This window comes from Amblyraja radiata, chromosome 6, assembly GCF_010909765.2.
Source record: "Amblyraja radiata isolate CabotCenter1 chromosome 6, sAmbRad1.1.pri, whole genome shotgun sequence".
NCBI lineage: Eukaryota > Metazoa > Chordata > Chondrichthyes > Rajiformes > Rajidae > Amblyraja > Amblyraja radiata.
Genome location: NC_045961.1, coordinates 73343942 through 73357630, shown reverse-complemented (window position 1 = coordinate 73357630; position 13689 = coordinate 73343942). Strand labels below are relative to the sequence as shown.

The window sequence follows — 13689 nt, the reverse complement described above, 5'->3', positions numbered from 1 at the left end:
TACTCGCTAGAGTTTAGAAGATTGAGGGGGGTTCTTATAGAAACTTACAAATTTCTCAAGGGGTTGGACAGGCTAGATGCAGGAAGATTGTTCCCAATGTTGGGGAACTCCAGAACAAGGGGTCACAGTTTAAGGATAAGGGGGAAATCTTTTAGGACCGAGATGAAGAAAACATTTTTCACACAGAGAGTGGTGAATCTCTGGAATTCTCTGCCACAGAAGGTAGTTGAGGCCAGTTCATTGGCTATATTTAAGAGGGAGTTAGATGTGGCCCTTGCGGCTAAAGGGATCAGGGGGTATGGAGAGAAGGCAGGTACAGGATACTGAGTTGGATGATCAGCCATGATCATATTGAATGGTGGTGCTGGCTCGAAGGGCCGAATGGCCTACTCCTGTACCTATTTTCTATGTTTCTATGTCTATGTTTCAATCATTCTCTATAGCTGAATGGAAATGGTTGATGGTGGTGAGAGAGAAGGAAGAATTACAGTTTCGAATCCAGGACTGGAAAACAGCTGATGACAGATTCAGATATTTCAATAAATATTACCTATTTATTTACCTGCATAAATTATTAATTTTAAAATTGAAATGAATTCAATGAAGGAAACATCTTCCATAACCATAAGACGAAAGTGTAGAGCAATTTAACCATGCTCCCATCTTGCTGGGTAATCAATCTAACAATATAGAAAGGATAATGCATGTTCAGACTGGACCATTGGATACTAGATAATTAAAAAGCTTTAACACAGTATTCATGTTCTTACACTTTGTCATTTTGGTGTTATTGGCATAGTTCATAAATTGTAAATCCCATAATTGCTGCAAACCAAGCTACGGGCAAACACATATTACTTAGATGCTAGCTATAATTCCAAGTTGTTTTGGTGTATGCAATGAAAGGAATAATTGATTTAAAATACTAAGATAATAGCAATTCTATTATTCTTATAGTGGCATTATTACTTTTTGTATCATTTCAATTTTGTAGGTATGTCATTGTTCACATTCTTTTATATTTCAACACAGCAAGTCATGCATTACTAATATAAACCCTTGATTTTCTTGAGCAGTGTTGGCAGCTCTATGTGGGATGTAGTGTTGCAAATTCCTCATGTATCTGATCAAATATTTAGACCTTCCAAGCAAGCCATCTTGCATTCAGAAGATCCAAAGTCCTATACATACATACATACATACACACATACATACATACATATATACAAGATGAGTTGAGGGTAGTGTTTTTACACAGAGAATGGTGGGTGTCTGGACTGCGTTGTCAGGGGTGGTGGTGGAGGCAGATACAAGAGTGGCATGTAAGAGGCTTTTAGATAGGCGCAAAAATATGTTGGCAATACAGGGGTATGGATCATGTGTAAGCAGTTGAGATAAGTTTATCTTGGCATCATGTTCAACCTGGACATTGTGGGCTGAAGGGCCTGTTCCTGTGCAGTACTTTCTATGTTTTTATGGTCTATAAATTACCCTATGTGCATAGATGACACAAATGTGGAGGAGAGTTGATGGGAACTGGAGATCAATAAATTGGGTTCGGGTAGGATTAGCGTAAGTATGATGGCGTGTTGGGAAGCAGTAAATTTGGTGCAGACTCGGTGCAAAATAGCTAATGTCTCGTTTAAATTGTTCAAGGGTTAAGACAATTAATCAACTTCCTATATTGCATTAATGAACTGAAGATTTGCCCTGGAGTTTTAGAGTTTTTGTCTGAACTCATTCGATTAAATCAGAAAAAAGCACGCATAATGCTTTTACACTAATTTACTTGGTATGAGTAGGTTTCTGACCCAATTCATGCTACTCAGGCAGCAGTTGCGTTAAACAATCTATTATTCAGTCTGCCTTTCAATCTTAGCACATATCAACCATGGTATGCATAGTGTGTGGTGCATGTACTACAGTTCTTTAGGTAAAACGGGAAGCCATAACTATGCCCCTATTGATCAAAATCAGTATTCACTACTGTCTGGAGAACAATCCATTGTTAGAAATTCAATGATATGTTACCTGATTTTTGGAAGATACAATATATTTCCTTTGTCATCTAATTTCTCAATTTCCTGTCCATTTCATAAATCATTTGTGTGGATCACCTCACATTTTTTTAAATATATTCATGATGTTAAACATGGACATCATCAGAGAAAAAAATTGAACAAGCTTGTCTCAGACCTACAGAAAAAAGCTATCAGAATATGTAATGAAAGAGGCAGACATTATGGAGAATCTTAAAGAAGACAGAAACAAGTCAGCCAGCGTCTTCCTCTGGGCACCTGCAGGTAAGAAGATAAAGTGGATGTTTTATCAAGTAATGAAATTCAGATAGAATCTCTGACTTTCAAGACCATATTTAAAACTGATTGTGCTTACATTTCAACGTGTTATATAATGAGCAGATAGGTACCTAATCAGATGGGCAATGCTAATAGCACTGATGCTTCTTTTCCATGTCCACCCATGTCCTTAACCACAACAATTATCTCCAGATCCTTGAATTCAACTCTTGTTATCTCTTGATCATCAAGTTTCTTTTTAACCACAACAACTGACTTTACAAATGGTTTCCACATGCTTTTTAAATCCACTTTCAACCCCAGATGTTTGCTTTCAATGCAGTACTCTCCACTACTTAGATATTTGGGTGCTCTTAATGGAGTTCCTTTATTTCACCATTATCTATAGACAAAAATAGAAGCAACTAAAGATTTGTGATGGTGATGACAAGGACTTAAGCTTCCTTGTACTCTTCAAACACAATACTGCCTTTGTACTGGATAGACACCATTCTGACCTCTCCTCTCATATCCAGCTACAGTAAATTAATGCTGTATCCTTCTCTGAATCCGTCTCTTCACATGTTTTTGTTCTACCCTGACTTTGCAACCCATATCCATCAAGATTATTCATTTTGCATTGTTGTCCTTAGCTAGGCATATAAATGGCAGAAGCCATCTTCTTTCCATTTTCACTTCCAGTCTTGATTATTTTTCCCGCAGCCTTCAGCATATCCCATCTCTCTAACCCTACTTAAAGTGTTTTAAAATCCCATGACGGGCTCACTCCTACCTCCAACTACTTCATAACTTTTATCTGACTGCATACCATGTATTGGAATGTTCTCATAAAACCGTCCATTTCTTCTTCATGCCCTTTTCTCTTTAGTGTCTCTGTAAAACAGATTTGTGGAAGGGTCATTGACCTAAAACATTACTCCCTACAGATGCTGCCCCAGTATTTTCTACTTTTATCTCTCGAATACAGAGCCGTTTGAGCAAGCTTGTTCTCATCCCTTCAGGGTTGGTTGTATCCTTTACATATATGGGAGCCTTCTGTATTTCCCTGCATTGAATAACATATAAATAACTGTTAATTGCGATGATGCAGTTTACTTTATTACTGCATTCTATCCAAAAATGACATTATTAAAAAGCAGCATGGTATTTGACTCATTAAGGAGTTTTGAAATGTTATTCACTAATTAAAAAATACTGAATTGTGTGATGTGGGAGAAAAAATCACGGAAAGAATGAAGTAGGGAAGCTGCAAATTCCATATTATTAGGCTTTTGCTGCAATGTGCCAGATCACACTATCAGCTCCCTGGTTAGGGGTATTCTAACCACTTTCTCAGCTACTCCCCTGTATTGCCTCCTGCTTACCCATTCCCAGACCTCAGACTCATCTACCTGTACTGTACCTTATGCGGAGCAGTGCAGTAGTGCAAATGGAAGAGCCGCTGCCTCATAGCTCCAGCAACGCGGGTTCAATTGCAAACATTGTGAAGAAATTGTACTTTCTCCCTAAAGGATTCCCTACCTTTTCATCCCACATCCCAAAGACACATGGGCTGGTATGTTAATTAACCACTATAAATTCCCTCTCATACAGCAGGATACTGGAGTTTGATGGGAATGTGGAGGAATAGGTTGCAGGTAAAATTTGAGAAGGAAACGGATTGATCTGTGAGACAGCATAGACTTAAAGGGCCAATGGTCTCTTCTATGTCTTTAGAAATTATGAAACAAGTAACACATTCCTGGCTTGAAGGAATAAACAGCAATGTGTATTACCAAGGTCAAATACTCCACGTATGTCATATAACAGTAGGATTAAAGCATTTTGAACAAATGTAAAAATTGTTTATGCAGCCCAAGATGTTTTTTTTTTTCTCCCATGACTCCAGACTTCTGTAAATAAATGTAATTAAATTAATAAAAGTCAATATCACTTTGGAGATATTTTGTCTGTTTTTCCTTTAACTCAGTTGCAGTTGTGTTAAAAAATCATCCTGGATTTTAATAGTCAGGTCCTACTGAACAAATCTAATGTCGGAATAGTAAGTATACTATTTGTGAAGATTTCAGAGTAGCGTGGCAGAGATGAATCCTGTGAAGATAAGCTTCCAAATGATGTCGTAAAGCAGAGGAAATAACCAAGTAGAAAAATGTGGCTCAGTGGAATTTATTTCTCTTTTAGTTCTCTTCCAAACCAAGGTGTACTGTGCTTAACCTGCACGTTGTGGATCCTTGAATGTGTACAGATTCAGCTGGCAAGGAATTTATACAAATGTAAAAATAAATACTTTGCACGCCTTCCACCAGGCTTTATGGCAAGATAAGTAGCTGTTGATTATAAGACTGAAAGTGAAAGAAAAATTGTTAAAGTGACCGCCCATCCTTGGTGATTAGCAATATGAACAACAAGGGTTTTATTGATTTTTATTGATTGGATCAGGAACTGCAATGGTTATCATGATGTTGATGGATATATTATATTCTCCTACTTTTGGTGAAATGCACAGGCAGGGGTTGAAAGCACTGTTCTCCATCCACCACAAATAATGATTAACCATGTTAAAGGCCCATGCCTGTGTTTAAAGGGATGGATCATATCTAATACAGCCTATCTCATGATATTGTCACCACGCCTGCATTATTCTCTCAGCTGCATTGATATTTTGCAGCCACACAGCTGTCAACAACTGTAGTCAAGAGTGTTTAATTGTCAAATGTACGGAACAGTAAAATTCTTACTTGTAGTAGCTTAACAGGCCCAGATACGCAACCTATACAGATGAGTAATATCTTCAAAATATATTCAATAAATTAATGACCTTAGCTATTCTTGAACCTGGTGGTCATGGTTTTCAGGCTCCTGTACCTTCTTCCTGGTAGCAGGAGTGAGATGAGCACATGGGCAGGATGGTGTAAAACCGTACTTCCACAAACATCCTTTAAATTGAGCTGGGTGTGTGTGGTGGCCAGGCATCTGATGTGCCACCTTCTGCAGCACCCTCTCAACCACTGGGAATATCAGACAATGTGCAAAGGATGCGTGCAAAAGTGCAATATAATATGGTTTAAAATAATGGGGCAGATGTACTAAATCTAACAGCCACTTCAGTGATGAAAGGCAAAAAGATAATACATGTCATGGGTTCACTAAAAGATACTGGATATGAATGTGTAAAGATTCAGCTGGTAAAGAATTTATACAAACATTATGTGTAGGAAAAAACTGTAGATGCTGGTTTAACTTATACAAACACCAAGTCCACACCAATCAACAACTACCCATTGTTGTTAATCCTACATAATTTCATTATCCATGTATTCTATCGACTGCCTCCAGATTCTATGACTCACCTGCATAACAACAACTGCCATGATTTGGGGATGTGGCAGCAAACTAGAACACATGGAGGAAACCCACAGTGTCACATGGAGAGCGTGTAAATTCCCGCACATTGTACCTCAGGTCAGGATTGAACCCGGTTCTCTGGTGCTGTGAGCCAATAGCTCTATCGCTGAGCTAATATGCCGCCCTAATGTACTTGTTAGAATAAAACCGACAACCTATGGTTAAATGATATCATGCTAATCTGAGGTAAGACATTCTTGCCATAGAGGGAGTACAGAGAAGGTTCACCAGACTGATTCCTGGGATGTCAGGACTTTCATATGAAGAAAGACTGGATAACCTCAGCTTGTACTCGCTAGAATTTAGAAGGTTGAGGGGGGATCTTATAGAAACTTACAAAATTCTTAAGGGGTTGGACAAGCTAGATGCAGGAAGATTGTTCCCGATGTTGGGGAAGTCCAGAACAAGGGGTCACAGTTTAAGGATAAGAGGGAAGTCTTTTAGGACCGAGATGAGGAAAACATTTTTCACACAGAGTGGTGAATTTCTGGAATTCTCTGCCATAGAATGTAGTTGAGGCCAGTTCATTGGCTATATTTAAGAGGGAGTTAGATGTGACCCTTGTGGCTAAAGGGATCAGGGGGTATGGAGAGAAGGCAGGTACAGGATACTGAGTTGGATGATCAGCCATGATCATATTGAATGAAGGTGCAGGCTCGAAGGGCCGAATGGCCTACTCCTGCACCTATTTTCTATGTTTCTATGTTTCTCTGCTGAAAAAACAGGGATTTGTTGTTTTTGAAGTATAAACTTTTCTTTTTTTTTGGTACAACGATGAACAATTAGGCCTCGTTGAAACCTCAATGAAGAAAGCATGGACTGATTATTTATCCTACCATAACGTACAGTGTTAATACTCATCTCCATTATTTGAGACTAATGAAATAAAAGAAAAATAATATAAGCAAAACAAAAAGCAAAATATGTATAAATGTCAAAAGATCTGAAGTGTTTGTTAACCCATATAATTTGCACAGCTGTATTATTTCCAACGTCTTTCTGCTGCATTAGTGTAGATATGTTTATCATCCACAAAGCTGAACAAACATTTTTAATACTAGTGATCAAGGCATCTTGAAAAGAGCGATGTTAGAACATCTATTGAAAGTGACATTTCCTGCTAACCCTCGGGGCATAAGCACCACCAACACATGTAAACTCAAACATGTATTACTCAAATATGTTCATAATAGAAAATAAAAATGCAATAATTTTAAATACGTTACAATATTTAAGATTAAATAGCTTCTTAATCTCAAGAAAAAAGTGCATGATCTGTATACACACACACACACATATATATATATAAGGATAGAATCAGTAAAGTGGAAGCATGGAAGGGTTTGGACAGCAATCTACCTCTATGCACAAAGGAAATATTAGGGGTGAATATAAGGGAAGAAGGGGTGGCAGAGAGGTGTACTGTGGAGTTGCTGCCTTACAACGCCAGTGAATTTGAATGTTCTTCCCGTGACCGCATTGGTTTTCTCTGGATACTCCGGTTTCCTCCCACATTTCAAAGACATGCAGGTTTGTAGGTTAACTGGCTTTTGTAAATTATCCCTAGAGTGTGGGATAGAACTAGTGTAAGCATGATTGCTGGTCAGTGTGGACTCGATGGGCTGAAGGGTCTGTTTCCACACTGTATCCCTAAATTAAACTAAACTAAATCATTAGTGCTAAACCAATGGTTGAGGATTGACCATCAATTCTGCTCACTTTTACTCAGTCCCATTGTAGCCATCTGAACCAAATGTCAGAAAATGGTATCAATAGTGGAAATGGAAATTGTTATTTGGCACAGCAACTGAAGTCAAATTACTCCACACTTTTTCCTTTCCATTCATGGTGTATGAAAAACAGATTCTGATAATTAATTAAACTTTTGCTTTATTGGCTGTCAAGTCTGATTCCATTTCATACAGAAATAAGCATTCTTCTGTTCCAGCTTAAAATTAAAACTGAAATGGTTTGGATTGTCATTGAGTTTATAGTATGTAGGTAAGATGCATTACTCATTGACAGTGCAGCATGCACTTCCTCTGACTCCTTACACAATACATTGGCTGCTTGCCTGGAAATGTGGTATTGCTTGGATCAATTGGGATTTTCTCAATTTTTATCTAACTGTTTCAAATAAAAAAGTACATGTGTCACAGCCGGATACTGATATCAGCTAAGGTCGTTTATGAGAAACACCAGAGGTCATTGATTTTGGAAACTGAGACACAATTACAGGGGAAGCAAGGATAATGGGAAGTGAATGGGAAAATTATATTAAGGCCAAAATTCAATTAGCCATGTTTTTATTAAATGGTGCAGCAGGTTTGATGGGCTGATTGGTCTGCTTTTTAAAAAAAGTTTATTTTAGTTTTTATTTAGTTTTTAATGTCCTAGGTCATATTTAAAGTACTCTCATAACAGTTTTCTTGATTAAAAGTTACATAGATCAAGGAACTGCAGAAGCTGGTTTACAAAAAAAACACAAAGTGATGGAACAGCTCAGCGGTTCAAGCAGCATCTCTGGGGGACATGGATAGACTATGTGTTCAAAAGGGAACTGCAGATGCTGGAATATCGAAGGTACACAAAATTTCTGGGGAAACTCAGCGGGTGCAGCAGCATCTATGGAGCGAAGGAAATAGGCGACGTTTCGGGCCGAAACCCTTCTTCAGACTCTGAAGTCTGAAGAAGGGTTTCGGCCCGAAACGTCGCCTATTTCCTTCGCTCCATAGATGCTGCTGCACCCGCTGAGTTTCCCCAGCAATTTTGTGTACCTATGGATAGACTATGTTTTGGATTGGGATTCTTCAGACTTGCATCTGAACAAGGGCCTCGACCCGAATCGTCAACCAATCCTTCTCTCCAGAGATGCTGCTGTCTCGCTGAGTTACTCCAGCTTTTGTGTATATCTTCGGTTTAAACCAGCATCTACAGTTCCTTCCTTCCCAAAATACAAGGGGATTGTCTTATTTTCTAACAAAGAAGAAACCAGAATGCGAATTCGGTTAGATATGTAAAATCGTCGTTTACCAACATATATTTAAACTTTTGTTTTGATTTGCCATTTGCTGAAGACGGAAGGTGACTATTTGGGTCCCGACCCGAAACGCCACCTATCCGTGTTCTCTGGAGATTATATAGCTGACCCGCTGAGTTACTCCAGCACTATATATTCCGTGATGTGATTGAACGAGGGAAACAACTCTCCGTAAAGAATCCGATTGAAAGACTGGAACATATGCAACTCGTGGGCAGAATAAGAATTCGGTGTCAATAAAACTTTAGAAAGAGAAATAGAAAGCGGGAAAGGAGGAGTAGATAAAATAAGTAATAAAACAGACATAACGGAAAAATTAAAAAGAAAACATGAATAGTACGTTTTCAAATGTCTGAAATCTTATATCTGCGGGATACTTGTGATAGTTCATTTTGAGTGCCAGAAATAGCTCGGCAATAATCAACACATATATCGCCTCATTAACTGGATATCTGGACTGGAATTGACATTAATTTTCTCTGAAGGTACACACGAAATGCTGGAGTAACTCAGCGGGACAGGCAGCATTGCTGGAGAGAAGGAATGGGTGACGGTTCGGGTTTCGAGATGCTGCCTGGCACGCTGAGTTTACTCCGTCATATTGTGCCTATCTTCGGTGTAAACTAGCATCTGCAGTTCCTTCCTAACTTCCCTATTAATTTTCTCTGACCTATTTCGGTTCATCCAATAATCAAACTAGAGAAAAGAAGTATCATTGCATGAAATGTATATCAACTGTGAGCCAGCAGTGAAGTGCCGTCTTCACAAGCGCTAATAAATCAGACAGCAGATTTTATGGAAGATAGTGGACGCGCATCTGCCCACTTTCACCGCTTACATACAAAACAGCAGTACAGGACATCAAGCTCGCCGCAACAAAGAGCAAAATCTTAACCCATTTGCAACGATCTGGAGAATTATTTATTTTTAAACTGAGGAAATCGTGTAAATTTCATTTCAGTAGACGCCGTGTGGGAGGAACGGGAAATATTTTAAACTTTATGCACTTGGTCTGGAGTTACAAGCCAACCATCTAAACGACGGGCTTCCGGCGAACTCTTGTTCTTGCTTTAATATGCTGGAAGCAAGTTAGCGGGATTGCAAGCTCATTCAACCCCGGTTTGTTGGTACGTAAAACAGTAGCCCGAACATGTGTGAATCAATTTAGCTGCGTTAGAAGTGGGGTTTTTTATGCGAGCCACGAGAGACCGCAGATTCTGGGATCTAGAGCAAAGACATCAAACTATGGGGGAATTCTGCGGGTCAGACAGCATCCGTGGAGGGAAATGCCGACAGGCGACATTTCGGGACTGGGGAAGGGTCCCGACACGACCTATGATTCAAACAAAATAGCTCTGACAGATTCGGTAGTGAAGCTGACACAGTGAGAGGAACGTTTTATAAATGTTAACATGATACCCGTTCCTGACTGTAATCTCCCCCCCCCCCCCCCCCCCCCCCCCCCCGTCCCGATACCACTCATCTGTTTGTGCCCAGCTGGACTGGGACACAAGCTGAATGAGCAGCCTCCGTTGTCCTGCTCCCTTACCTTGTACACCGTGATGGGGATATCGATGACAATGTGGAGCAAGTCCCCCAGAGCCAGGCTGGCTATCAGGATGTTAGGTCCGTTCCTCATGTACTTGTTTTTGTAAATGATTCTCAGCAGCGTGGAGTTGCCGATGATCCCGACCACGAAGACCATACAGGAGACGATGGTGTTGATGTACTTGAAGGTGTCCTTGATCTCTGGTGGCCGCTTGCACATCGGACGCAGCCTGCCCCGGGTCCCGTTCACATTCTGGATGCTTGCGTTGAGGGTGTCCTGGTTGAAGTTTACGGCTCCCCACAGTGGAGTGGGTGAGATCGCGTCTCCATCTGTGGCTCCCACCTTTGTCCCATGTTGAGGCACGGTCTGGACTTCTTGGCCCCGAACGGCGCGGATGGAGGTCTCCCCGAGGGTCAGGACCAACAGTCCGACGAGAGCTGCACAATGGACCATCCTCACTCTGACGACCAGTCCCAATAACTGGGGACGCGGAGAGGTTCTCGCTGAGAAATTATAACGGAGAGGAGGAGCTAGGAAGGAGAGCAGAAAACATAGGATTACACCGCAGTTAACATCCAACCAATTCCACTTGCTTGCTTCAAGCGCCGCGGGGCTTCCATTTATCACCACTTCCCACTGGTCTCTCACTCAAAAGTTCAGTCCGTTTCTGATAAGGATCGGCCGGGATATACTGGAGGAAATTATCGCCCCATTATAGTCACCTCGCAGGCAATATAAGTGGCAAGAGTGGGTACTGATAGCCAATGATGTGTTAATGAGAACGTTGGTTAATATTTGACAGAATAAACTTTTATCCTTTACCACCGACCTTTCCGCCTAAATTTCAACGCGTTGCTTCATCTGCTGTGTTCAATTCTCGGCTGAATCACCGTTTTCCCTCTAATTCCCTAAATTATTCAACACCATGTTCCAGGATATTCACGCGGTTTATACTTACATAGATCTCCCCAATAAAGTTGCCTGGTTTATGTGTGTGTCCCTGTGTCAATGCTTGCAGTAGATTGGTGATCGGATGTCGCACACTATGTTTTGAGTACTTTTTCTGTCTCAGTCCGGCTCTTGGTCTGAGCGAACGGGCGAAGCTTGCTCGGTTTAACTCTTGCGCGCTGAATCTCGCGGTCTTTATCACAGTCTCCATCAATCACAAAACAGCCCGCCTGCTGGGTCAGCCCAGCATCATCCGCTCTCGGATCCCAGTCAGCGAGCGGCATCCTCCCTAACCTTATCCCCGCTAGGCTTTCGGAAGGGAGACCCAGGCTTGGCGAGCGAAGCATGTTTCCAACGCCAGCTCCCTCGCCCATGCACGGCTAACAAGGGCAAGCGCTTCAAATTCGGTGATCCGGCTGCCTGATGGAAGTGGTCTTGTGGTGCGGACCAGGAGTTGGCATCAAGTGCGGGTTGTGGCTGGGAATCGCACAGTGTCTGTGTGGACACGCAGTGTAATTTGCTAATACTGCAAGAGTAGTCCAAATTAAAATCAAAGTAGTTAAAAAGCACATTGTGCTCATCAGCAAAATGTATCGGTTAACGTTTATATCCGATTGGCAAATAAATAGTTTGGCTTGGAGTGTTTGGGGAAAAAGAGAGGGGGTAAATGCAACTGATGGGAGTGTTCTGCTATGAGCCACAATATGTTCGGTGGGCCTCAGAGACTTGTTTCTGCACATAAGAGAGTCTATTCTTATGGCTTTAAGCTAAAACCTATTTCCAAGTAGCCTTAATATTGACGAATAAATTCACACCCTAACCGTAGCTCCCATTTCTTCTTTGGCAGGCTATGTAGACAATATGATAGCCCTGCGCCTATTACCTTTCTCCCACTCAAAAGTCCCCAAAACTCAAAACTACCCGCTGCTTGTTAAATCCATACCCATGTTTCTGAAATCTCCACTTCGCCCTTCAAACTGCAGCCTTCCACTGATCTCTTTAGTTCACTGGCAGCACATCTTTCTTCAAAAGACAATAAATATTTCAAGAGTGTCTGCAATATCCCCTCTTTTGATTTGTAGGAAAGAACTGCAGATGTTGGTTTAAATCAAAGGTAGACACAAAAAGCTGGAGTAACTCAGTGGGACAGGTAAAAGCTGGAGTAACTCAACGGGACAGGTCACATACAGCATATAATCCTCCAACACTTTTGCCACATCCAGAGGTATCCCATTACTGGCTACATATTCCCATCACCACACCTTTCTGCTTTCCTCAACTCCCTGGTCCAGTCGTCTCTTCCCACACAAAACCACCCCTCCCCAGGTACTTTCCCCTGCAACCGCAGGAGATGCAATACCTGCCCCTTTACCTCCCCCCTTGACTCCATCCAAGGACCCCGACAGTCTTTTCAGAGGTTTACTTGCACCTGCTCCAACCTCATCTACTGTATCCGCTGTTCCAGGTGTCAACATCTGTACATCGGCGAGACCAAGCACAGGCTCGGCGATCGTTTCGAAGAAGACCTCTGCACAATCCGCCCTAATGCCCCTCTCCCACTTAGGAAACCTGAACGGAAACCTCTGGAGACTTTGTGCCCCACCCAGGGTTTCCGTGCGGTTCCCGGAGATTTTTGTCAGTCTCCCTACCTGCTTCCATTACCTGCAACCTCCGGCAACCACCTGCAACCTCCGGGAACCGCATGGAAACCTTGGGTGGGGCGCAAAGTCTCCAGAGGTTTCAGTTCAGGTTTCCTAAGTGGGACAGGGGCATAACCTGCCTGATCCCCCGGTTGCTCAGCACTTTAACTCCCTCTCCCATTCCCAATCTGACCTTTCTGTCCTGGGCCTCCTCCATTGTTAGAGTGAGGCCCAGTGCAAATTGGAGGAAGAGCAGCTCATATTTCACTTGGGAAGTTTACACCCCAGCAGTATGAACATTGATTTATCTACTTCAAATACCCTTTGCTTTCCCTCTCTGTCCACCCCCTCCCCCTTCCCAGTTCTCCCACCAGTCTTACGGTCTCCGACTACATTCTATCTCTGTCTCGCCCACTCCCCTGACATCAGTTTGAAGAAGGGTCTCGACCCGAAACGTCACCCATTCCTTCTCTCCAGATATGCTACTTGTCCCGCTGAGTTACTCCAGTTTTTTGTGTCTACCTTCCCCTCTTTTGAGTGTTTTAAATCCAAGGGCATAATTGTTGCATCATTATTTATCCTTTATGCATTTGAATCCACATAATATTTTTCATTTGAATTTACATGCTTTGATGTCATTTCTAATGTAAGCTTCTGATGTCATAACAACCTGCCATCTTGCATAAATACTGAGGCAAAATGACTGTTTAATATTTCTATTCTTTCACTATTGGTGCTTATTTTTATATCCTGTCTCTTCTACTATCACTACTTTTGTATTTTATTGAT

At 41.5% G+C, this 13689-nt stretch overlaps 1 protein-coding gene across 1 annotated transcript in view; it reads right to left on the bottom strand.

Annotated features, from left to right (window-relative positions):
• ednrb (endothelin receptor type B) overlaps positions 1-11542 on the bottom strand; it is a 33536-nt gene extending 21994 nt beyond the window's left edge. The window contains exons 1-2 of the mRNA XM_033022948.1: positions 11271-11542; positions 10313-10842 (exon numbers count right to left, since the gene is read on the bottom strand). Of these exons, the coding sequence (XP_032878839.1) occupies positions 10313-10765 (453 nt within the window). The 5' untranslated portion in view covers positions 10766-10842; positions 11271-11542. The remainder of the gene's footprint in view (positions 1-10312; positions 10843-11270) is intronic.
• Positions 11543-13689: the final 2147 nt, after the last annotated feature.